The 26,694-nt window shown below is 42.1% G+C and overlaps 1 protein-coding gene across 3 annotated transcripts; it reads right to left on the reverse strand.

The window, feature by feature from the left end:
- On the reverse strand, nucleotides 1-26,573 carry LOC117559956 (protein FAM214B). 3 transcript variants are annotated; one of them, XM_034236705.1, is made up of 12 exons: nucleotides 26,205-26,573; nucleotides 16,870-16,960; nucleotides 14,778-14,938; nucleotides 8,770-8,956; nucleotides 8,274-8,479; nucleotides 6,454-7,815; nucleotides 4,868-4,926; nucleotides 4,432-4,531; nucleotides 2,769-2,927; nucleotides 2,167-2,235; nucleotides 1,743-1,948; nucleotides 1-1,525 (listed from the first exon to the last, which is right to left on the reverse strand). In XM_034236705.1, the coding sequence occupies exons 6-12, from the start codon at nucleotides 7,645-7,647 to the stop codon at nucleotides 1,372-1,374; spliced, it is 1,941 nt and encodes a 646-aa protein (XP_034092596.1). In that variant the 5' UTR covers nucleotides 7,648-7,815; nucleotides 8,274-8,479; nucleotides 8,770-8,956; nucleotides 14,778-14,938; nucleotides 16,870-16,960; nucleotides 26,205-26,573; the 3' UTR covers nucleotides 1-1,371. The 3 variants fall into 3 exon arrangements, with proteins under 3 accessions (XP_034092596.1, XP_034092587.1, XP_034092603.1); XM_034236696.1 differs by lacking the exon at nucleotides 16,870-16,960; XM_034236712.1 differs by lacking the exons at nucleotides 14,778-14,938; nucleotides 16,870-16,960.
- Nucleotides 26,574-26,694: the final 121 nt, after the last annotated feature.

Consider the following 26,694-nt stretch of genomic DNA (forward strand, 5'->3'; position numbering starts at 1 on the left):
GTTCACTCGCCAGTCGCAGAGTTTATTCTTTTAAATATACATAGACTTTTTCCCCATATTAAATACCCCCCCTCCCTGTCATCCCTCCCTCCTCCTATTTCCTCCCTCACACTCAATCCTCCGCTTTCTCTGTTCCCCCCCCCGCACCAGAGAGAAAGCTCGTCCGGCTTAAAAACACACTCTACTTTGTGCAGCATATTGCTTATTAAGACATTTGCGAAAACATAAATTAAAAATACTACAGCTTGTTGTTTTTTATCCATGTTCTGCTCCAACATCAGACTGCTCTGAACAGATTCTAAAAAGAAAGAAAGAAAACAACAGTGTCCCTCAGTCTGGCTACATAAGTTGAACTGGATTCCCCTGTTTTTGTACAACATGGTTGGACATTTATCCATGATCCTGGCTTAAAGTCTGTACCATCATAGTGAAGAGTGAAGAGGAGAATTTGATTCTTCAACATGTGTCCTGAGTTTGATCAAATCATGTTCTTGTTTTTGTTGGATGGCCGATTCCATTTTGCTTTCACTAGTGTTTGTGTCTCATGGCTCATCTCCTCTCTGCCGGTCAGAAAGTGTGTGTGGGGGGGGGGGGGGGGGGGTCGTTATTTTCTTCACCCTACAATCAGGGATGTGCTTATTGTTTGTGGCCTCTTGACAAATCTCTTGGAGCTGCAGGCAGAGTGAAGGACAGTGTGATACAGCACTAGAGGAAAATTCAGGTGTTTAAGTCACAAGGCATGCATGTTAACACTAAACTCAGAGAGTCACCACAAGAAGTGTTTCAGCTGTGACGTGCAAAGTATGTGCTGTGTGTGAGTCTTGTCAGTCTCTTTTGGTGTGTGTGTGTGTGTGTGTGTGTGTGTGTGTGTGTGTGTGTGTGTGTGTGTGTGTGTGTGTGTGTGTGTGTGTGTGTGTGTGTGTGTGTGTGTGTGTGTGTGTGTGTGTGTGTGTGTGTGTGTGTATTTTGTGCATTTCTTTTTTTCTCATACAGATGAAGGTTTTCGGAACCGTCCTGATTTTGACTGCATGCATGCTGGACTGCTTTAATACCAATATTTGTAATTTTTTTCATACTTTCAACTAATGGAAGATACAAGGAATGCTATGTTTGCTTTAGTGACGTTTTTATCACTAATGTCTTTTGACTGTCTACATTTCAATGGAGAATAAATGCATAAAGGGGGATTTGTGATATCACCACACTGTATTATGTGTGCATGTGTGTCTTGTGTGCATGTGGTGTGTCTCATCAAGTCTTATCAAGTTTTGCGTCCATCATTCTAGCAGTCTGTCTTTTCCCTCCCTCCTCGTTAGGAAGCACAGGAGGGACTGCATTGGCGTTGGGAAGGGTCAAAAGGTGAAGCTCGGGTCACACGCGGGGGGAGTATTTAGGGTTTCTTGGCACCTCGGTGAAAGATTTCAGCTCATAAGGGATCCCTGTGTCTACTTCGATGGACTTGCGGGAGAATAGCAGCCGGATATCATTGTGCAAGTAGATCTTCCCAGATTTGGAGCTCTGGAATCTGAGAAAGAAAATAACCAAAACAAATGCGTTGGCACAACACCTTTCCCAAATATTAACACTACCAGTAGGACAACAAAGTTTGCTAGTAATTAAGGAAACATTTGCTTACAGTTGTGTAACGCTGTCAAACTATTAGAAATACATCGTGATCTTGTGATGTTTTTCAGACAATCACAAAACAGGCTGCTAAAGTAAAAAAGTGAAACCTGATTTACCTGAGATGTATCAGGTAGCAGAGAATCTTCCTCCTTTCTACCACTGCGCTCCCTGAAGGCACCTCACCCTTCCCTTCAGCCCCCTCCTCTACGGGCACCAAGAAGATACGGTGGCGTAGGAAGGTCATGTGATTAACTGGCATGTCACTAAAGTTGTAGGTCACCAGGAACATCTTCACCACAGTTTTGTTGGGATTAAATAAGGTCTGAAAAATATGTTGGACCAAAGTCAGTATTACAAACAGCAAAAAGAAGACAGCTTGCAGTGGTTTTATTTGAAGTATGCTAGAAGTTAGATTACAACTGCTCTTAGTGTCAATAATGCAAATGCCCCCTTATAGTATTGCGGTGGCACAATGACATATCTCTGAAAGATTCACAGGCAAGGAATGACATGAAAGAAACAAGACAAAAAACTATTTACCACTTGAATGGTCCCTGCTTTGGGTATGCTGTATCCTTTCTTTCCGAGATGCTCGAGGGAAATCACACCCTGTGAGAGTGACAGACAGAAACACACAACTGACTTAATGTCTTTGATCAATGTCATGGTAAAATAACTCATTATTTGGTACAGTTCTTGTTTTCACATCAAGAAATGTGCATTTTCATTTCTGGTTTGATCAACTAAAGCATACTATAAAAGGTTATGCATGTAAAAGCAGTTTCCTATCAAAAGCAGTGAAAAATAAACTATTGTACACGAAAACTGACAGAATAACTATGTATATCATTCAACATGAGGCATGAAGTTAAGAAAGTGAAAAAAGACTGCTTTCCAAGTAGTCCAGTGTGGCAGCAAACACAACTTAAGACTTCTTGTAACAGGGACTAAAGAGATTCACATATTGATGCTGGTGCTACTTTGCTATGTATTTGGTATAGATATAAAATATATCTCATTCACTGCTCACGTGAACAGACAAAAAGCTTTATATTATAAGAAGGAAAAGAAAAACATGCAACATTGTTTTTGTTCTTAGTGGGCACACACATAAAAACACACACTGAGACTGACTGACTGACCAGGAAGGGTGAGGGTGCGCTGTGCTCTGAGATGTCGTAGTATGTAACCTGCACCGGCAGGGTGACGTGCTGCGGACAATAAGAGCCGCTGGCACCGATCTCCGCTGTGAACCCCTCTATCCTCCCTGAGGGGGAGAATCTTCCCTTCAGTATGGACTCCTGAAGGACACAAGAGTGAGAGAAGAAAGAATACAGTTGTTAACAGAAGTCATTTAAAACTCTTTTGAATTGGGAATTTTCTGGAAAAAACATTTTGAAACATAAAATTGGTAGCTGATTTACACTACTCAAGGCCAATACGGTATGATCCTGTGTCTTTAAATTACACAAATGAGAAAAGATATCTTAACCATGTCCTTTTGTCCTTTTAATCCTTATAATCATAGGCAAGGCTTTGCAACAATTACACAAACAGCTATGCCTGTTTACACTCAAATTCCAGATTTCAAAACTGCAAAGATTTTGAACAATCTTTCCCTGATATTCAGATCTACAGGGCATAGTAGGACATCTTACAACTGATTAAAATACCATCCAAAAGTTCTGTTAAATCAAATGTATTTTTAACTGTTTTTTGAAATGGTAATGAATAATGTGCCTTTTACCCTGTCCCTGCACAAGCTCTCCATTTTCATATTATTGTTTTGTATTATGTATTTGACTGGGAAAGACTCAAAATTAGGAATATCTGTCAATATAATGTAGTCCACTGTATTATCTTCTTTATCACTGACCTCAACATACATTTGAATTTAGACATTTCTGACAATGTCACTAAAGGTTGAAGAATATATACTTCATAAAAAGTTAAATGTAATGGTTGAACAGTTACAATTACATCAGATTGTATATGTGGTGACAAGGAAGAACCAAGACTACCCGGCTCCACTTGTACTGTGCTTGTTCTTCCGTCTGTCTCTCTGTCTGTGTCTGTGTATTCTCTTGTTCCGATTAACCCAGCCACATTTTTTCTTGTTTTGTGTCTATATCTACGCCGGGAACCAGAGTCGAGGCTGATCCTCTTGCTGTAGTCCTGTGTCTTGGATCCTCTATCCTGAGTTCTGGATTAAGTCGTGGACTTCGGGTCGTGGCTGAACCTGTCTCTGCGGTCCTGCCTTGGGTCTCGTCATGCTGCTTCCCTGATGGCTTCCACAGGATTGTAGCTGACATCCTCGTGGATTCATCTTCTTATTACAGACACATGCATTTCCTAACATTCGGTCTATATGCTGTAAAATGTATTATCTCTTCGATTTACACACGGCATCTATTGCACGTCTGTCCGTCCTGGGAGAGGGATCCCTCCTCTGTTGCTCTCCCTGAGGTTTCTCCCATATTTCCCCTTAAACTGTGGGTTTTCTCTGGAAGTGTTTCCTTGTACGATGTGAGGGTCTAAGGATAGAGGGTGTCGTTTTTCTCATACTGATATTCTGAACAATCTGTGCTGTTGTATTTGCTGTAAAGTGTCTCTACTGTAGGCTATTTTTATTATATGTACAGCACTTTGGCTCGACCCAAAATCGTTTATAAATGTGCTATATAAATAAAACTTGATTTGATTTGATTACTGTTTGGGTTTGCTGCCAAGTCTTTCTGTCACCATCTTCAACCTGCAGTCACTGATGTTTCTTTAAGTTTTTTAAATAATGTTTAAAATGTGTACCTCAAAGTTGCCGAGTAGCGATCTGCTGATGGAAGATGAGGGCCAAGTGGAGCGTGTGGAGCGGCCGGTGTCTGTGTGTCTGCCGCTGCGCAGCTGCCGACTGAATGTGACCACAAACACACACAAAACAGACCGGTGGTGAGTGGTGTTACAGATTATACTAATTTTCTCTCAAACAACATGACACGTGCCTCTGAGTTTTCAAGTCCAGACAGAAATACTTAAATTCAGAATAACATCAAATTACTAACTCCAACCTTCTTTCCCGAGTTGACTTTGCTGAAGTCTGACTGACATTGAACTGATCCTATCTATACAATGCATGTTCTTAAAATCTCAAAACATTTAAACATTTTAATCCCTTTTTAGAAATCTTGCCATTTTAATGTTAATTTAATAAAATGGTGAAACTGTGTAGATATGATGGAGAACTCACCTTTTCAGCCGCAGTCCACTTTTTAGTCGTCTCCCTGATCTTGTGCAATCTGTTGCGGTCTGAGCAAAGAGAATACAAAAAGGAAACTATTACTTTTTTCCCAAAATAATATAAGTAACTTAAAAGAACTTTGATTGAAATCCACAAAAGAAAAACAGAAAACAGATAAAGTAAAGATACTCCAAAAAGGATTACATTTAAGTATATGTCATACGTACGTCTTTACTGTGTTCCTATGAGACTACTGTATATGTGTAATGTGTATGTGTATCTGAGTTGTCCTCTTACTTACTGAGCACTGACTTTTGGATGTTGCGTCACACACATAGACATTCCCCATTTCCAGGCTGCCGTTCATCGTAAAGGCCACACAACTGTCAGATGACTCTCCACTAGCCAAACCTATGCTACCTGCTAGCCATTTGCTCACAGCAAACCTTTCACTCATGATTAGCCTGTTTTTATTAGCTAACCCTTGGCTAAACTGGCCCTCCACAAAGCTTGGAGCTCTTTGTCAGCTTGCCGCCGTATCCTCAAACTCAATCAAAACCACATACAGCATTTTAGAATATCCTTCTGTCTCCCCTTTCTTATACCGTTTTTCTTTTATCCTTTAATTTAACTCTAACTTTCACTCTCCTTTTTGTCCCTATGTGTGTCCTTGAGTCTTTCTTGGATCTATCGGTTTTTCTCTGAGCTTCCCTAACACACACCTACACACACAACACCTCTAACCGCACTGAGCCCACCACCTAACTAGTGAACTAGTGAACCCTATTGTCATTGTTATCATACTCCCACCCAACAAACACACACTCCCATGTTCAAAAATGGCCAATTCACTTCCAGAACCATTTTTAAGCACCATGTATGTACATGTGTGTGTGCCTCTGTGTGTATTTATGTGTCTGCATGTGTGTGACACACTCATGTGGGGGAACAATGGGTCCTCCCTCAATGAGCTTCATTCTGGAGCTACTCAGCCTGTTCCAGTGTGGCGTGATCATGAGCCGGCCATCTCTTCATTCTTTCACATTACCCGTTCTCTTTCTCTTTATTTAGGCCTCGGCCTCTTTTCCAGGGCTGTCAAGGCTCATAGATGTATTAGCATCAACCACCGACTTTGGGTGGCCATTCCTTATCCTGTATTTAAAGTTTAAGAAGCCTCTGTGTATAGTGGTGTAAATGTTTTTTGTCTTAAAGCATGCGATTTGCATGTGAATGACCACATGCTATTTTAATGTATTCTGCCTCAATGTCGCCTAGAGCTTTTTTTCCAGTGGTATTTATATTCTGGTGGGGAAATGGAATCATCAAGAAGGCAAAATAAAACCAAATGTACTGAGTAATGTAAGATTTTGTATCTTTTGCAACTTTTCCATTTGCAACTGTACATCATATGCTAAGCTAGCTTGTAAAGTAGCTACTTCTACCATTGGTGTTACTGTCCTGTAATCACAGCCAGTGCATAATAGCTAACATTTGCTATTCGCTAGTACCCCAGTTGAAACTACAGACTAATGTGATTTGATCATTTCAAATTACTTAAAGAACATTTCAAGAAAAAAGTATGTGAGTGTGCTGACCTTAGGCCGGTCCCATGCAGAGGGCAGCAGGTGGTTCCAATATGGGGCAGCTTTAGAATCAGTGCTGCGACAGGAGGTCGGGCCAAGTCCTGGAGCCAGCAATGACAGCCTGCTTCTCTTGGAAGTGGAGGGTCCCTCGTCTTCTGAGCATGAGTCCCCAGTGTCACTTGGGGAGAGCAGCCTCTTTTTGGCTGGCCAGTGGCCACCAGAGTACAAGCGGTGGCCATTACTGCTTGGAGTTTTCTCCAAGGAAGCCAGGCCGTTGGAGGATGAGGAGGCAGTCTGGGTTGCACTTCGCTCAGGTGGGGAGGATTCAAGTCCAACATCCCATTCGGTGGCCTCCCCTGGCTCCTGCAACTCTGTGTGATGTGGGGGGGAGAAAGGCCCGGGAGGGCTGGTGGGGCTGGCAGGGTTGGGGGTCTCATACGTGGACATGTCATATAGGCGTGGGCTGGGCTGGCCTCCAGATAAGCTGTTCCCATTACCACAGTTCTCATTTGCAGGGCTGCCTGGTGAGTAGGTGGGTGTGTGGCCCCCGTTAGGTGAATCAGTCCTTGCCGAGTTACCAAAGGCATGGCCCTGGTCAGAAATAAGTCCATGTGGGTCACACATTGGGGGGGATTTAGGTGAGAGTGGAGCAAATACATCAGGAATGGGCCTGTCATGATTGTGCTGAGTTGGGCGTCGGGAGGGATTGTGGCTTGGGGAGAGGGGTGGAGACCTGGGTGAGAGTCCCCCCTCAGAGTCTCTGTGCTCCATCTGTGTGCAAGAGTATACAGAACCAGGCCCTCCAGGGCCCATTGCTAACCCCATCCCAACACCTTGAGCTGGGGCTGGCCCACACAGCACCCCTTCCTCTAACGCTTCTTTGTCTGAGGAATCCCCCAGGTGGGGGTGCTTATGAGTCAATTGGGGCTCCTCTAGCCCCCTTTTGACGCCCAACCGGACATGTCTCTGTTGGGTATCAGTGTGGGGTTCTGTGGAGGTAGAAAATCCCCCCAACTGGGAGAAAATGGAGAGTTGGTAGACCTTTTGGAGCCGCAACTGCTCCTGGCCAAAATGCCTGGGTGCCCCCGGTCTGACACCAGGGTCTAGGCCCTGTGTTGGGGCTGTCGGTGGAGGCAGGTCCCCCTCCTGGGCTGGAAGCTCTAATGGAGCCTTTTTGTGGGCTAACTCGACGTGAATGTGCCGCATGGTTTCTATTCTGGAGGATAACAGTCTTGATTAACTTGCAATAGGGTGAAGTAGTGCCTCACAGGTGCCAGGAGGCGGGGTTAGATGTTCCACAGGAATAGGAAGTCCTATAATTCCTGCTGTGATGTCGTCAACAAATGTGAACTGTGAAGCTGAGCCACACAGCACCTGATAGGAACAAATTACAGCATTACTCAGGACAGTTTTCTACAAAGCAATTACAAATGGCAGGCAGACTGTATATGAGTAATGGTAAACGTACAAAAGAATGATTCAATTAAAAAAGGACAAGAACTTATTGAGACTTTTCTAAGCTGGCAAGAATGATGTGAGAACATTTATTGATATGATTTATTACAGGTAATTTAATTTTGAAAGTTGTAAAGCCACATTAACGCTGAACAAGATATAGCCTGAGAAAAGAATATTGCTACAAAATCAGAAAGGAAATCAGGTACTCATATCATTGGATATGGTTTGATTGAACATGAAATCTAACCACCATTTGGGACCTTTCAGCTTCAAAAAAGTAGTAAAATATTGCTCTTTGACTGCATAAATGAGTCTCCTGTCTAATTCAATAACATATAAAGATATAAAGACAATATACGAGATCAGAATCTTACCTATGGTCCAGTCCTTGTCTAATCGTGCCCGCCTGGACACCCTGCATCTGGCACAACATCTGGAGGTTGTCTCTAAAATGGTGTACTAAAGAAGTCTGTTTATCTCCATGGCAGCAGCCACAAAACAACGCCAACATACCAGGGTAGGTAATCAGGAAACGGTAAAGACTCCGGAGAAAGCAGGAGATGTGCAAAGAGGCTACGACCTGAAGAGAAATAAAGAGATTTACCAATAAAAATTCAACGCAATTACTTAACAACATGATATATTATAGCTTATGATTTGCGGTGACAACAGCGTTTTTATGTATAATGCTCATTGCCAGATAAATGAACACCTTATTTTGCTGGCTTGTCAAACCCATTGGGTGCATGAATCATTATAACTTATTTAACCATAAGAAGTTACGAGCAACCAACAACTTGGTGTTGTAAAGTCACGCACTGTGTTTGTTCATTTGTTCAAGAAGGATAAAACCTCAAGGCTAAAACTTACCAGAGGGGCAGATGGTCAGTAATGCATGAGGCTCTTGAGATAAAATATCTCTGAACTGGAATCAGAAATAACTCTATTGGGGCTCCTTCTGTAGATGGCTGATAGCCAGACACGCCCTCCTTGGTCCCCTGGGCGTGGGGTGTGGCACGGCTTTGGCATCATGACAGGGTCATTCCACCCAGAGTGACTGAAGAGACAGAAAGTAAGGAAAAAAATCATATCAGTCAGTCAGCTAATTTTACTTATTGTTCAAAGGACACTTTTTTAAATGTTTTATTAGTTGACTCGGAAGAAAAACTAAAAATTAAGGAGTCGTATAATCAATATCTTTTCCTCAGTACTCAACAAGTCAACCAAGGGAGAAATATTACTATTTTTATTTTCCATTTTAGTAATAGCCTCAACACCTTGGGTTTGGGATTAAAACATGGAGGAGCTTCTCATAGAAGACAGTTGATTGTTCCAGTTCTAGATGCCAGTTAATATTTTCCCGACCCAGTTGGCTTGGACCAGAACTTGGGTATGGGGGGGGGGTCACAGTGAACTGTCGCTATGACAACCAGTAGCCCAAGGATAACGGCTCCTTTGTGCTTGGCCACAAGAAAGAGGGAGAAGCAGAGCTAGAGAGAGGGGGAGTGAAGGGGTGTTCAACAACGGGGGGGCAGTGGAAGCCCGGCAAAGATGCTCTTCTAAGAAAATATCTATCAAAATGGCTCTCCTTTATGAAGTGTGTACAGCAAGCCAAACATCTCAACAGGCTGTGATAAGGGCCTGTTCATATACCCTGCTGGCACCTCTATAAAATCAGTAACCAATGCAAATACAGTTGGTTCCCATTTATACCTACATTACAGAAACCAGTTACTACACTTTCCCTTTCTTTTTGAGTCATCATAACGAAACCACAAAAGATAACCATTGCTTACAGAAAAGTGATGAAATAAGGCAAAAGATCAAGCAAGAGGAAACAAAACTGAACAACTGTCATAATGTACATTTCCTTTTTTTAACCAGTGGTATTTTCCATTACAAACCCACCTGAAATGTATCAGTATGATGAAATGTATACAACATCCCCGGTAAGGCAAATACAATCCTCAAATTGCTATACAAGTAAAGGTCAAACTAAGTAGGTTACAGGTGGTAGCTACATTCTTCGGTACAATGTTTAAATTAGTAATCTGAAAATGTATTTGACTTTTATTTATATTAACATGTATTCCACATTATTCTATCCAAACTACATTTTCTATGTATTCGTGACAATATAAAAGTCTACAACTTCAACAAGAGGGAAGGATGAGAAGGATCCAGACACAGGAACATAAAAGGGGAAGTAGAAATGGACCGACCCTCCCCCCTATTTACATTATAACCTATAAGTATACTGGTGTCATCAGATAAGAATGCTATCATGCAAACAAAGAAACACATGGAGACGATGCCAGGAGTAAAGCCTTTGCAGCCTTTAATGACTCACAAGACATATGGTCCCAATGCAGTCATACACAGTCTACCACAACACTACCATTAGCAACACAACAAAGCTAGAACAGACCTACAGACTTGAGTGCCTCTTCCAAAATGAATACAACCAAATCCAATTTTAAAGTCATGCAAACAATCTAAGAAAAAATACTTTTCATTGATAATTGTAATATTAACTTAAAACTAACATTCATTGCCTAAATGCTATGAAATTGCCACTTCAACTGGAATTAGGCAATTATTAAAAAAGGAGGAAACTTGGAGGTATCACTTTAAGTTCTGAAAACATGAAAGGGTCACATATAAACTGTTGCTTAAACAGGACATTTAGAAGACACGTCCTGTAAACATGATTGTTTGAGTGATATCTTTTGGGATGGGGAAACTCCTAGGCTGAACCAGAACTACCCCAGTCAAACGGGGATATCTGGATACACTCATTACCAAGTCAAATAAAGTTCGGTTAACCCAATGCGAGGAATCCCCTCCTCTCTCCTCTCTCTTTTTGAAGACAGGTGGAGTCTTCAGTGCAAGCACCCATGGGCGGACATGGAGTGGGGGATGGGGAAAGAATTAAAGAGTCAGCAATGATTATTTATAGTCATTGCCTATGTCATAGCTCACTGGAGAACCTAAAGGCTCTGTGCTCGGTCCCTCTTGATCTCTGGACTTGTTTTGAACTCGCTGAGCAGGAGGCTGGCCTTGGCTACCCAACCCTTTTCTGGCTTGATTCAGGAGCCAACAGAGGAGGGAAAAAACTCTGGCTTCCCCCCAAGATAGGCTTCAAGTTGCTGGGCATGAGTGCCAGCTCGGGCTTGAGAACTTTAGAACTCTATTACTGCATTTCTGAACATTGTTTAACATTCTCACACTCCCGTCCTGCATCCTTAGGCAAAAAAGACCTGCACAGTCAGTACCAACCTATCTATACTTCTTGCCACTTCAGTGAACTAATTTAGTCAATATGGGTAGTTTCCTTTGTCTATATAACATTGTTACACTTTCCTTCTAAAAGCTATTAATTATAGCTATTATTATTTAAAATATATGAATTATCGTCAAAATTCCTCTTATATTCTTATTGAATTCTGCTGACATAAAGCATGAAGATGTTACACATCATTGAAAGACAATCTGGGTGTTAACATCTGCATTAAGCAATCACCCATGAAGAGAGAGCGTGAGCTGAAATGGTGATATGACAGACAAAGGAATGATAAACGCCTGACAAGAGGGAAACACCCAGAGAGAGACAGAAGGAGGGAGGATGAGGGGAACAGAGAGACACTACAGCCCAGCCAAAGACCTTGGGGAAGGTAGCATTTCAGCAGCAGCAGGTCGAGCTTGCCAGTGTCAAGGCCAATATGAGACTGATCATAGCTTTAGCATCTAAACCAGCAGGGCTGAGGATAGCATAAAAATGAAGACGTACCCAATGGCAATCCCTGTGCATAGGAGTGAACGTTTTCAGTTTAAGAAAAAATCATTAAAAAAGGATCTGCTTCAGCAAAAGGAGAGCTAAACAATTGATTATGATTGAATTAAAGGGCACACAAATGCTTTCATTGAGGAGAAACCCACAGAAAACACAGGATAATACGCTGAAGCTAGTCCTGTTTAATGCTCACATTTGAGGATTAGCTCTATTTCTTTGTTTTTTGTGAGCAATTACGTGTGTGTATGTGTGTGTATGTGTGTGTGTGTGTGTGTGTGTGTGTGTGTGTGTGTGTGTGTGTGTATGTGTGTGTGTGTGTGTGTGTGTGTCACAAAGAGGCTTTTTGGGCACAGAGACACAATGAAATAAAGATTCACTGAAGTGGAGAATTGGACCAATACAAAATGCATTAAAAAGAGGTAAGTACAGTTTGCCTTGGGCTAAGCAGAGCTCATCATCAAGCATTCAGTAGCATTGAAATGGGAAATGAATTTCCAGAATAATTACACTAAGAAAACAATAAACATATTTATTAAATGTGTATGCAGTCTAAAATCCGATTGGACTGCAAAATAATATTGTAGCATTACCTGAAGAAAAAACGTAAGTTCCCACGGGCATTCTAACAAAAGAACCCTTTGTCTGCGGCTTTCTGTCCGATTCAATATATTAAGTAGGAAGAATAGCCAGTCAATGAGAGAAATTACTGATGGCTGTTAAGCTTAAGCTAATCAAGGCTCGAGTCAGAATCAGAAATGATGAAAACAAGCAAATGACTGAAGTAAAGAGCGTTCACACAGAGGCTCTGCTCTTTTTACATCCTCATCTCCACTAATCATTCTAATACACGGATATTTTCACAATGACAAAGCCATCAGGAATGAAGCTTAGGGGTGAATAGATCTACTGAGTAAATGCCCGGCAAATAAGGTATTCATCTCAACAATAATTTGTATATCTGTAATTGCAGGTCTTCCCTTTTCCGTTTTTAAGTGAGAAATCGAAACAACTGCTGCTGGTGGTATGAAGATATTTCCTCTCACGCAGACACAGAATAAACGACTATTGGCCTTTAGCATTAGTGATTATGATGTGTTCAAGGGCAACTTTTTGGCCAAGATGCAGGCAATGCAACAGTCAACATCCACCACCACTAGTTCTTTGAACTTGTGCCTGGGCCTTGAGGAGAGCCTTAAGCCTTTGACCTCAGGCATGCCTGTTGTGGAGCTCAAACACTTTGTTCAAGAGATAATCATGTCCTTCAAGGAGGATATTTAGCTGCTTAGTTGTATTTAAAAAAAGAAAATCAGTGTGACCCTTGAGGGCAAGGAAAGCTGTGGTCATGAGGTCAAAGGCCAAAAGTATTGGGTCAGATGACTTGTGACACATTAGGAGGACCAGATGCAATTCATTTCGTCCTCTTTAGAGAGGTTGATTTAGGGAGCGTTGGTTAAAGGCAAACTCAGAGGCACACAAGCTGCCGATACATGTGGCAAATGATTTGCACACACACTGGGTTAGTTTCACCAAACAGCCTATTAACAGCTTGTTAGAGTCAGAGACTCTTTAGTCATTGGAGTGGTAACTGGAACATCAGTATGTTATTAAGCAAAAACATCTGCAGAACAGACAAAAGTACCCTGAAGACCCTGTGGCTTCCTGTAAAATGTTGCAGATGGGTGGAATGAAACACACTGACACACACTGACACAGACTTGTCACATGAGGACGTCCCTGACCCCAAAGGCAGCTCTCTGTGAAATGCATAGGCACCTTCGGAAAGTACCTTGACATTTTGGCCTGTGTACACTTATCACAACACCCAGATGCTGCGCACACACATACATTATAATCAGTTATATTATACAGGTGTAGTACTGTAGATTCACAGCATCCAAAAAACTACTTTTCGGATCTTATAGTAAAATAAATAATTGAATAATTCCTACTGTAGATTAGAAATTGCAAGGCGGAATTATTGCAAATGCTAGGTTATACTTGACACTTGTGTTATCTGTTCTTTTTTCATTTCTTATATATTCTTCCACATAGGCACAACGCTTTTCAGGGACACTGAAACCTGATGCATTGCCACAGTAATTTGAAAATTAAGGTTGTCTGCTTGTGCTTATTTTTTTACATTTTGGTATCCTTAAAACAAAAACAAAATACCAATTCAAGGGCAACCGTCTGTTAAATGTCCTACTAACAAGATGTGGTTTGCAACTGTGTTAGCTAATTAATGTCCCTTAGTGTCAGTACGCAAACTCGGTGGGTTATTTCCTTTTGCCCAATGTGTCCCTTACAACAGAGAAGGGGGAGTTGTCGGCATTCTGATTTTGGATGAGGTTAAATCTCAATCCCTTTAGAGATGAATTAAAATAACCTATTTTCAATCAATGACATAAGCTCATCATCTTGAATCAGCCTTTTATAAAGAGCTTGTTTGAAGTTGCACCCTGAACTCCACCCTTTACGTCCCCGCCCATACCGTATGACGTCACTGTGAAGTTAGCAGCCTCCCAAATGCCACGATTGTCTCATCAACTTTTAGCTGCACCCCGCCCGACCTACTCCCAGGCCTGTGCTGTGCGTGGAGGCTGATAAGCATAGACACTTGTGTGCAGGTTCTGTAACACTAAAAGCAGAGCCTGCAACCTGTTGATTAGATTATAGGAGCAATCTAGAGTAAAGAAAAAGTATATCACAAGGGAAGGGCATGACAGCAGACTGTGTATGTGTGTGTCAGAGAAAAAGAGAGAGTGTGTTAGAGTCAGAAGTCAGAAGACAGGAAGCAACAATCGAGAGCAGAGAGTGATAGGAGACAAGTCGACTGTAACTGATAAACCTCAGAGCGTCAGTGTTGACACCAAACACACACTGCAGTGCTCGTGCAGTCTAAGCTGGCTCAGGGACATAGTTGTTGAGAATGCTGTTTGACACGGGGACCCTTCCCCCCCTCCCTCCGCCTGACTGTCTGTCTGCCTTTCATGTGGCCATTTTAGGAGACGTTGAGCCCAGCTGACACTATGACAGGAGCAACATTACACTTTGGCTTGACAGCAGGATAAGTTGTGGCACTCACCCTCTCAGAAAGATGGGGTTTATCTTGCTGTCTCCCTCACTGTCCTTCCTCCCTTTGGTGGCTGGATGGGAAACTCTGCTGCCTTTCTTTCTGTACTCCTGTGTTTCTATTTCCACTGCTGCTCTCTCTCGGGTGTGTTGCCTCTCTTTGCTTCCTTCCTCCTGAATAGTGTTGAGAAAGACGGAGATAAGTCAAGTTGTTCTGCCCCACTCTGTTCTGTAGCCTGCACTCTCTCTCTGTGTCTCTGTATTTTGTTTTCTTGCTGTCTACCTCTCTCCACCCTGCAGTCACACAAATTTAAAACCCATCAACAACTCTCCCCCCTCACCCATCTCCCCTTATCCCTCCCTCTCCTTTTCTCTTTCAAGCTCCCCCTTCCATCTTTCTTCCTTTCTCTCATTTGCGCCCCTCCAAAATATCTTGAATACAAAAGCCCCTTCACAGGCTAGCATTCCCCCTTTCCTCTCCTCCCATTCCTCCTCTTCTTCACCCTCTCCTCTCTGCCTCTATCTATTTACATGCCCCTCCTCTCACCCGTTCTCACTACACTCTGTCTCTCTCTATTTCAGTTTGCCTGTGTTTGCTTTCTGTACTTTCCTCTCAGCTGATAGAGCTAGGCATGCTTTGCTCACTCAGCAGTGAAGGCATACAGGGGGAAGAAAGGGCTGACAGCTGATTGGCTGGAGAAAAGGGGGGTCAGCTGTAATGGCTGAGGTCCTGATTGGCCGGGCAGGGAGAGAAAGAGGGGGGGGGGGGGTTTGGAGGAAACCAAAACCCTGCCCACCTGCTCCTGCTTGGCCTGTTGTGCAGAAGTAGAGATGGAGACTAAACAGCACTTTGATCAAACGAAGTGTGTGTTTGTGTGGTAAGTGTGTGTCCTTTACAGCTTCAAGCATGTAAAGTGTTTGAACTTGTGTTATCACTTGTCATTGTGTTTCATGGTGTGGTTGTGTATCTGTGTTGAACAACAGTTTATAAAAAGAGGTTAATTAATGGCTCAGAGAATAAAGATGCAAACATCTATGCGATTCCGCCTCCCCCTTCCTTTGCGTCTTATTCGCTCACACACAAAAGCTCTCTGTGTGTTGCTTGGAATGTGCGCAGCACGACACAAGCACAAAAGCAGGAGGCTTATCTGCTGCTGGTCTACAGACACAGAATGAAGTGCATGTGAACAACTTTATCAGCTGAGTACCAGGAGCAGCCCTCAGCTGTGTGTGTGTGTGTGTGTGTGTGTGTGTATGTGTGTGTATTTTGCCATCTGTGAGCTAATAAGGAACAGCATGTTGACTCGGCAATAACTATTTTGAACAGAGTGATGATGTGGTTAAAGTACACACAGTGCAAACAAGTGCATCACACTAGTCACCGAACACTCACAAACACACACACATTGTGGGTGGAGATTCCACAAGTTAAAGTCCTGTGAACAGAACATACTTGAAGAGCTGTCAAGAACACATATTTAGCAAACATCCTTCTTGTTACAGACACAAACCTCCCTGGTTATTCTTTATTCTTGTTATCGGATGTGTGCTGGTCGAGATATGTGAGAAAAAACTATTGATAGCTCTATGTCTTTATGTTTCAGACACTGTCTTTTTTCTCTGACCCCTTATCTACGTCTATTTCCTGCTTGGTTTCAGTCTGTTTCCACGGATGCTTATCTATGTTATATGTCGTTTTGAGGAGTCTTAGTACACAGGGTGTTGCATGCTGTTCTGATGGAGAAATTGATTTATCGATTGACTGTTTCAGCGGTACATGCTTGTGCACACATATGGGCACAGTGTATAGAAGTGTAAGGAAGTTGTCACAGTTGTTATTGTGTGGGTGTTTGAACAGCAAAAGTGAGCATATGAGGTATTGAAAAACAACAATAAGCTTCAGCTGTGTACCTCCAAACATAGAGATGTGGGGAGAAGGGAGGAGGCATGGCAGACAGACAACAAAATAAACAGAGGAAGAAACACTGACAGAGAGATACGGTCAGATTCAAATGAGGCAATATTTGTTTTGTGAAACTGTAATAAAAGGAACTTCCTGTTCTCAAGCAGCACTGTTATTCCGGTTTTTCTGTTATATTACACACATCTGTTACTTTAAGAGCCCATGTTGCCTTCTGTATTTGGGGGAAAGGGGTGTGTCTTCTCTATGAAGACCCTCCTCGATTCAATGTGCAGCTGAGGAGAAAGAAGCATTGAAAACACTCCACACACATTCCATCAAAGGTACACGTTGATGCAGTCCTGACACAAGAGCATTGGCAGTGTCACTTCTCATGTCTGTATCACAACATTTGCGTTGGATTTTCAGCCATTGCATCTGAAACACAGCGTAACACACAGACACATAGGTATACTTTGTTTTTCCGGGCGTCTCAAAGTGACACCAGCTGTGTTTTGGGGAGGATTAAGCCCTAAACAGTCGCAGCCTTCAAAAACGGAGAAGCTTCGATCGAACTCAACCAGCGCAAAACTTCCTTGAGTGAATCATTTAGTCACATTGGAAAATAAGCAGTTCTCAATAAATATATGAACAAGGTCCAATTCACCCGCCTTCCGGGGAGGGAGAGAACAAAAGGAGGAGAGGAAGACGGGAGGTGGAGGAAGGGTGGGAAAGGAAAGTGTGTGTGAAGGGGGGTGTTTGTGTAAAACTGAACATGTTAAAAGAGGCATGACTACTGCATGTGTTAGTTTGTACAGCAGTGTGTTATTAGTACGCACATGGGAATGTACGTGTGTTTAAGAAGTGTACATGTCTGAGTGAGGAATGAGATTGAGCAGCTGCCAAGGACATCATATCAAAACAACTCCAGTGTGTAGATGCACATTTCACGGCTAATGTTTTAAAAGCACTGATGCTTGACTTGCTTGCTCACATCCATTTAAACTGTGATGAGCTCATCGTAACATATAAGTGAATTAGTGCGCTTGAATATAAATATATACGTAGGAAAGCTCATGTTAACAATGACAACCTCCTTCACACTCTCCAAAAACTTGGAGTTTCAGGCTCTGCACTTTCCCTCCTCACCTCATACCTCAAAGACCGTACCTACAGGGTTACTTGGAGAGGGTCTGAGTCCGACCCTTGTCAATTAACTACAGGGGTCCCTCAGGGCTCTGTTCTTGGTCCCCTCCTCTTCTCCTTGTACACAAACTCGCTCGGATCAGTCATTAGCCCGCATGGTTTTTCATACCACTGCTACGCTGACGACACCCAATTAATTCTGTCCTTTCCCCGCTCAGAGACCCAGGTCGTCGCACGCATCTCTGCTTGTCTAGCTGACATCTCTCAGTGGATGTCTGCTCATCACCTCAAGCTCATCACCTCAAGCTCAACCTTGACAAGACTGAGCTGCTTTTCCTTCCGGGAAAAGATTGTCCCACTCTTGACCTGACTATCAACATCGGCACCTCTGTTGTTTCCCCGACTCAGACTGCAAGGAATCTGGGTGTGACCCTAGATAACAACCTGTCCTTCACTGCAAACATCGCTGCTACAACCCGTTGCTGCAGATACACGCTTTACAACATCAGGAAGATACGTCCCCAGCTGACACAGAAAGCGACGCAGGTTCTGGTCCAGGCTCTCGTCATCTCACGCCTAGACTACTGCAACTCCCTCCTGGCTGGTCTACCTGCATGTGCCATCCGACCCCTGCAGCTCACCCAGAATGCAGCGGCTCGTTTGGTCTTCAACCTTCCTACATTTTCACACACCACTCCGCTCCTCCGCTCCCTTCACTGGCTTCCGGTAACTGCTAGAATCCACTTCAAGACACTGGTACTTGCTTACCATGCTGCGAATGGATCTGGCCCTTCCTACATCCAGGACATGGTTAAACTGTACGCGCGTCCACTACGCTCTGCATCAGCCAAACGACTCGCTGCACCCTCGCTGCGAGGGGGACCCAAGTTCCCATCAGCAAAAACACGTGGGTTTGCTATCCTGGCTCCAAAATGGTGGAATGAGCTCCCCATTGACATCAGGACAGCAGATAGCTTGCACATCTTCCGGCGCAGACTGAAAACTCATCTCTTTCGACTCCACTTCGAGCGATAGAATTATTAACAGAGCACTTATATACTAATAAAGGACTGGCTTCTCTATAGCCAGTTGAGTAGCACTTGAAATGTCTGGCTCTATGAAACCTGATGTACTTATATGATTCTGTTTTCTTCAAGGTTGTGTCTTCCTGGTCGAATGTACTTATTGTAAGTCGCTTTGGATAAAAGCGTCAGCTAAATGCAATGTAATGTAATGTAATTGTGTGTGAAAACATTTGTTTGCCCCCTTTGGCCATAAAAAAACAATAAATATTAAACCCTTCCCATTTAGCTGATGGCTTCATCACCTAAATAGAACATCCTTTTTTCTATTTTTAGCAGTCTAAGCTATTGTGTGTCACCACAAGGTGATAATATTAACTACTTTCTATTTTAAAACACTTTTGCCCTTTGTAGGAAAGAGTGTCCTTTACTTCCCACTTTTCTGCAGGCATCTGGATCTTACAGTCAAACAGGACGTCTGAAAAACATTCTTCCCACGACCGACGTGTTATCATCATCAGCCAATTCCAGATTGTTCCCCACCCAGAGTGGTTGCTTCATATTTACATATCTAGAGCACTTTGGAAATCCAGTGAGATTAACTATCTCTGGAAGGACATGTTTGACCAGCTGCCCGTTCTTAAATAAAATCACAAAGCTGAAAAAAGGACTTGCCTGTTTAAGCATTTGACATTATTGCCCAATAATCAAGTGACTGTACATGTCAATTGATATAATGTGGTTTATATGGGTTAGGGTTCAAATTAGGATTGTGGTTGAGTTCAAATCGGGAAGATGCAACAAAATAGACATTACTGAACAACACAGACTTTTGTTAGTCCACTTTAAACACAGTCTGACCAGAAGAAGCATACCTTGTTATGTTTTCCATGACCAAATATGCCTCTCCATTTACCAATTATAATTGCAATTCATGACTAGATTCTGTACGTTTCTAAATGCATCTTCTGATTATCCTGTAATCAGTTGCTGCTTTTATCAAAGTTTGATGTAATCAAGTTTAATCCATTCGTCCTTTCAATACCAATCCATCACATAATGTATATTTAACTACTGATCCACACCCCACGCTAGGATTATGTCATCAGGATTATTTTACTTTTTGTTATCTCATGTCTAATCCTTTCCCTTGCAGCAGTAGATGTTTATTCTACTTTCACTCTACTTTTTACTCTGGTCTGCTCAGCAGAGCTTGGACCCAAAAACGTAAGGTTTAGCTCACTTTTTCTGAGGGAAAATAGGAATAGAAGTCGAGAGAAGAACACAATTAAGTAAAGGTTGATATGTACGAGCAAAACGAAGAGCGACAGAGTGTAATAGGAAGAAATGATGAGATTGGAAGGAGTGTGTCAGGCTGAGTCTTGGTGACAGGCCGGGCCAGCTCAGAGGATGGAATGTTCCAGAGAAATATGTTGCCTATTCATGGAGGACAGGAAATAAAGCTCTCCCTCTCCACCTCTCCTCCCTTCAGTCCTCATTCCTTCACTCTGAATTCAGCTGGCTGTCTTTTTACCCCTCTCTCACTCTCTGTGTCCATGTGTGTTTCACCCTTCCCCCCCCCCCCCCCCCCCCCCCCCCCCCCCCCCCCCCTTCTCCCAGCCTTTGTGGCTATTGCATCTTTCTTTAGTTTAAGTACATTTATGTCCCCCCTTTCACACACTCAGAAAGGTAGTGGCTGATTGCAGTCCAAGCTGCCATCTGGACATTGAAATGCAAAGAAAGAACATCCTATTTCTCTGCTATGTATGCTAACCAAGGCATACATTCTCTATGCAAGCAGCCAAGTGATGCATATTGCTCATTTCCATCCACATGTGTAGGTTGATGATCAGTTTTACAACAGCAGAAGAGGAAACAAAGCACCACTTTAGTTTGAACTTAAACCAACATACCACACGTGCATGTTTATACACACACACAGAACGGCTCATCCATTTTGGTCCGGGGGGCGTTACAGGGTGAAGGGCAGAAAGAGGTCGGGCTAGGGTTAATCCTGAGATCAGCCCAACACAAACACATACATACACACATACATACACACTTGTTAAGCAGCAGTTAATAATGAGAAGCTTTGGTACTCTGTGTTTGAGCCCTATGGCAGTGCTACACACTACATCTGAAGCGCCTAATGCATCAGAATCCAAATAGACAACTGGGTTTAACACAATGACCAACATAAAACACAAGCAACCTGAATAGGTTGGACTAGGGCCCATTATGTGTGCATCATTATTTGTATTATATTAAACAATGTATCTAATTACATGCATAAACCTTTTAGATTAATATTGAAAATATGACTCTTAAAAACTCTGGTCAGCTGTTTTCTGGTTCTGATTAGAGGCATAAGACCAACCAGACACATACATAAATGATAGTAAAACAGATAAAAGACACTGATACCCCAACGATGAGAAAAGGCATTTTAGGAGCTACAGTATTCTTCTCTCTGTACAGTATGCCTAATCGGGGATTGTAACTCATTTCCGTTAGGCTTTTCTCAAGAAAAACAAACAGTACAGATGAACACTACACTAAACGTACACTAAAGCTTTAAAACTCTCTGGGAGGATGTGAGAGGTACTCATGCATTCTCATTCATAGAAATAATACACAATGATACGTGTTCTTTTTGTATCAGAAACCCATTACAGAGCTACTTTACTTCTTCAGCTGACCCAACATGCAACATATACAAACCAAAGAAATGTTCCATCCGTTTAAAAAAAAAAAACGAATTGAAGGTTGTTATATATGTTTTTTATACATCCAAACAAAAATCCAGTATGTAAAATAAACCAATAAATGAATTAGATATCAGTTATACAAAAAGGTACACATTATTTCCATCTGCATCAAAGTCAATTTAAGTGACAAATGATGCATGCAAAGGCCCAAGCCTGTCATGCATACTGAGCGTCGACAAGATGGAGCGATGGGGAGAAACGCAGCACGGAGAGATGAGAGGGCTTCAATGAAAGGCGAGGGGAACGAGACAAATGACAACGTACTGGAGAGTAATGAACAGAGGGAACAAGACGGGAAGGAGAGGGAGAGGGGCTGAGAGTGAACAGGTCTTAGCTTGATAAGCTCTGTGTTGACCTATATAATGCACAGAGATGCATCTGCCTTTCAACATCTACTCATTGATTCTGGGGCATGTATGGAAGGCATATCAACAATCGGAATGGCTCCCAAGCGACAAACATTTACATTCGGCCTGTGTATGTGCATATAATGTCATTTATTAGAATCAAGTACTCAATCACTTACTTACTAAGACTAAATGGAAGCCATCCTTCATGTTTGTTGCATCATCCTTCACACAAAGGACATTGCACACTTTAAACAACTCATACATGACACACTTACAATATTCATCCAGAACTGCAGAGGCAGACAAAAGTGCATGACTAACTCAAAGTAAATGGTGCAATCTAATCACTATAACCGTCCACCTATATATTGTTGTAAAATTAATTATTGATTTATCTGTCAATTATTTTCCAACAATCAAAAATCCCCCGAGGCCCTGGTAACACTTGAAAGAGGTGTGTTTGCCAAACAAACACAAACATTTTAAGATGACATCAAAGTGTTAAAAATGTTTATTCTCTCTTATGAAAAGCTTGAACCAGTAAATTAGGGCTTGAACTAACAATTAATGGGTTAATCTGGCAATCATTTTATTACATAATCGCTTAATTGCATAATGGAAAATCCTGTCATGATTTAAAAAGGCTTTAATTGATCAAATTGCTTGTTGAATCTACTTTCAACACCTAACAACGTATACAATTTACCATAACAAAAAGGCAAAGAGAAACAGCAAATTAATAATTTGTTATTGATTGAATAATCAATAATGTTTGGCATGCTTGATAAATGCACAAAGATAAGTATTCAGCAAAGGTTCATGACAGAGGTAAAACTCTTTCATACCACACTGTACAGAACAGGATATCGCAGTGCTTTATCTCGTAGGGTATAATGTCAAACCACGTTGATTTATTCAGCAGGTGGTCCCGTCGCCTTGCCATCCTCCTATCTCTGCACTAAGGTTGTGTTTGAGTACATTGAGTAGGCTGCTACTTTACATGGAGTCCTAAAACACCCAAAACACCCAGATAGGATTTAGAAGTAGCATTCCTCAGATCCTATAAAATATTGCTTAGGTGACTACCTTATTATTTTGAATTCTCATTGCATTCTTGCATTGCGGTGTCTGGTCAACTATCCATATACTTAAACTCTAGAATAACATGCTAACCACAGTCAGTGAACTCTACTAGAACAGTTATTAAACACATGATATCTGCAGGTTTGAAAGAAGACTAACTAACTTGTAGACAGTTAAGACCTAAGATTTTCATCGTCATAAATACACTGAAGCTATGTACGTATGACTAATAAAAGCCTTGAACCTTGAAGTGGACTAAGTGACCTTTAATGGTAAGCTTGACACTAGATTTAGTTAGTGTACACTAGGGTGTAAAGACCAGGGGTGAGGGTTTAAATGAGTGGTACCAGTCAAAGTCACACAGGTGCTATTTCAGAAATAAGTCTTCATAAAGACGGAACGATATTTAAACCTGCACTTTAATCCTTTAATAGCTTCATCTCATTCAATAGCCTTTTCAAAAGTGACATCCAGAACCAAACCTATTCACTCTGGAGGCTGCCCCTTTTCAGTTTTGGTGTAAGGACATTTCACTATCATAAAGGTGAACATAAAGACAATGAACATATTCACACACACAGTTGACCTCTGACCTGTACACCAAATGTATCTTTCATCTCAACGAGTTGTCTTATAACAAAAAGAATCACTCCGATAGTTTGATTGTGTCACTACATACCCATCACTGGAAAATAATATTCCCAGTGGCATGCATGATTGTACGACTACATTTGCTATTAGTTATCTTAAAAACCTTTAATAGCCAAATAGCTCTCTATTTACGAGAGGTCATTTGGCTCTCATAAGGATGCAAGTACAGCACGTGCATACACTCACATTCACACTCACTGGGGATCAATATAGCCCAGAGCAGTGTTGAGTACTGGATCCAACCCACATAATCATCTGTAATCTCTGACATCAAATCCTGCAGAGACACATTGGAGGGCTGACAACAAGCCTTCATCAGCTCAAAGCGTTTAATAGCCGCCCCCACTTTCAACACACATACAAAGCACTGCCAGGTACAGGCACTAAAAAGAAGAATTGTAACTGTGGACCATAACCACTTATAGCCATAAGAGGTATGAAGGATGTATTACATGTGTTCATGGTTGGGTGCAGAGAGAAACACAGGATGAATAGTCTCCTTTAACTTGGAATCCTTAATGTCTCACATTATCAGATTAACTCAATTAAACGGTACTGTAGCTGAAAAATGTTTAGTCTGGGTCTCTAATCTAACTCAAGTTAACGTCATGTTACCTATAATGTACTCAACTAGGCACAGATGGCTTATTACCATGAGAAACAAACAGTTACTCGTGTCCACAATCTTGCTTAACTTAATGTTCTTGCCTGGGCAGTCAGCATAGAAGCACTAATATATTTGTGAAGTAAGTTAACAGACGAGTCATCGCTAGGGGATTTTAAGCTTTGTTTTTCCTTTCTTGCTAGAAATGTCCCACCCTCATCCTTGCCTTTGGATCGCTCTGTTCTTTTCTTTTCTTTTGGTATGAGTGGTTTCTTTCTTCTACCTGAATAGCGCAACTATTTTATCTTTTGTTTCTCCAGATTTGGGAACTTGAAGTGGTAATCTTTAAAATGTCATTTAAATAAATGTGTGTCATGTGTTAGGAATGAGGTAACACAATGGTAATTGAGCATTGATTGCATTAGAAGTGGGCACATATGTGTGTATGTGGTGAGTATTCACATAACATATTTTTCTGAGCACCGGCATCTCTTTTTTTTTGTTTTCTTCATTGTATTACACAAATGTAACCATGCACACCATTTTGAAAACTTGAAACAGAATAATCTAAAAGACTACACACTGATCAACTCTAAAAAGAACGATATTGTTTTTACTAAAATAGAAATCTAAATAACCCAGGATTCAAATCTAAGTCAAATCCTGCAAGACAAGCCCAGACCCATGACCAGGCACGCTGCACAAGATGCACCTCGCCTTCAGGGTTCGTTAAAGCAAAGATCTGTGTGACGTCACACCCAGCTGAGGACAAAGCCCACTGGTTTTTCCCAGACAGAGCGGTGGGGGGGGGGGGGGGGGGGCTGTGAGAGCAACGCAAGGACAAGCATAAGAGAGAGAGAAAGGTTGTCTTATTGCAGGTGGATTTGTTGCAGAAATCTTTGTGCAGAAATCTTTTTTTACATACATGTGAGATAGCTTATGGTTCCCTATATGCACGTGTGCTGCATGGGCGATCTAGAGTGAGTGTGACTGCTAATGTGTATGTTAATGCCACTCCATCCTTGTCAGGACAAAAGGTAGCAGTGCATTGCAGCTTAGCATAATAACACTGTAATAACTGAGTCTTTCCAAGACTTTACATTTACTGTAACAAGGTTTTGGTGACAACCTCAATGCATGATAAAATGCAAGGGAACAAAACGCCCACTGCAACCTCAGTTAAATCATAATCTCAGATACATATAAAGATAGCTAGTTGATCTCTACACACACACACACACACACACACACACACACACACACACACACACACACACACACACACACACACACACACACACACACACCACACACACACACACACACACACACACACACACACACACACACACACACACACACACACACACACACACACACCACACACACACACACACACACACACACACACACACACACACACACACACACACACACACACACACACACACACACCACACACACACACACACACACACACACACACACCCACACACACACACACACACACACACACACACACACACACACACACACACACACACACACACACACACACACACACACACACACACACACACACACACACACACACACACACACACACACACACCTATGATAACTTTGTATTTAACCACTGCACACATAAAGAAAGAGTGAGAGAAGCAGACAAAGCAGGGGAACGCCCCCTACACCCTGCAAGCTACTGTCAGGTCATCAGCTGGTTTAGGCTGGATTCCAATCATTGTTTACCCAGATTAATTCAAATACAAATGATGACTACGAGGGCCTGAATGTTAAAGGGTGCCAACATTTGCATAAAGCATCCAGGGATTACCAAATAACTACAAGCCTACCATGTAGAACAATAAGACATAGCTAGATAGCAACATTTCAAGATTTTGAAGAATACTCACCTAAGAAAAACAAAGGTGGACTCAGGAGGAAAACACAGCCTGGCAGCTTTAACTGACGCGTCGCTGTCGCATGGGAGTTTGGCCTTTTTGTTATCTCTCTGTCTCACTGCTGCGTTGTCGCATATCAGGTAGCTAACGTTACAGAACGAGATTCGAGGATAAAAGCCGTTAGCAACCTTAGCTGGATGTCTGAAGGGTATAATAATCGGACAGAATCAGTCTCGTCCTCCCACTCTGTCTTGCCACATAGCTCGCTTGTTGGCTGACTACGTCCCTTCCTCTCTGTGCCTGGCTTTTTTGTGCTCGCAGCTGTTTTCGTTGTTACAACCTTTGCCTGAAATTCCTCTTCTGTACCTTTAAGCGACAGTGTTTCCGGGGTTTGCTAGTTGATATATAGGAGGCGGGGCTTCATGGCCAGCTGAGCGCCTGTCATTTAAGCTATTGGCCGCATTTATTCCTCTGAACCAATCGGAAATCAGGTATTCCGCCT

The sequence above is a fragment of the Gymnodraco acuticeps genome, unplaced genomic scaffold, assembly GCF_902827175.1.
Source record: "Gymnodraco acuticeps unplaced genomic scaffold, fGymAcu1.1, whole genome shotgun sequence".
In the NCBI taxonomy this organism is placed as follows: domain Eukaryota; kingdom Metazoa; phylum Chordata; class Actinopteri; order Perciformes; family Bathydraconidae; genus Gymnodraco; species Gymnodraco acuticeps.

Excerpts from the sequence above, each read along its gene's own strand:
- LOC117559956 (XM_034236712.1), bottom strand. The coding sequence starts at position 7,647 with ATGCGGCACATTCACGTCGAGTTAGCCCACAAAAAGGCTCCATTAGAG. Across the intron at positions 1,949-2,166 it reads AAGCAGGGACCATTCAAGTG|ACCTTATTTAATCCCAACAA; the intron begins GTAAATAGTTTT and ends CATATTTTTCAG. Across the intron at positions 1,526-1,742 it reads TGCTACCTGATACATCTCAG|ATTCCAGAGCTCCAAATCTG; the intron begins GTAAATCAGGTT and ends TTTCTTTCTCAG.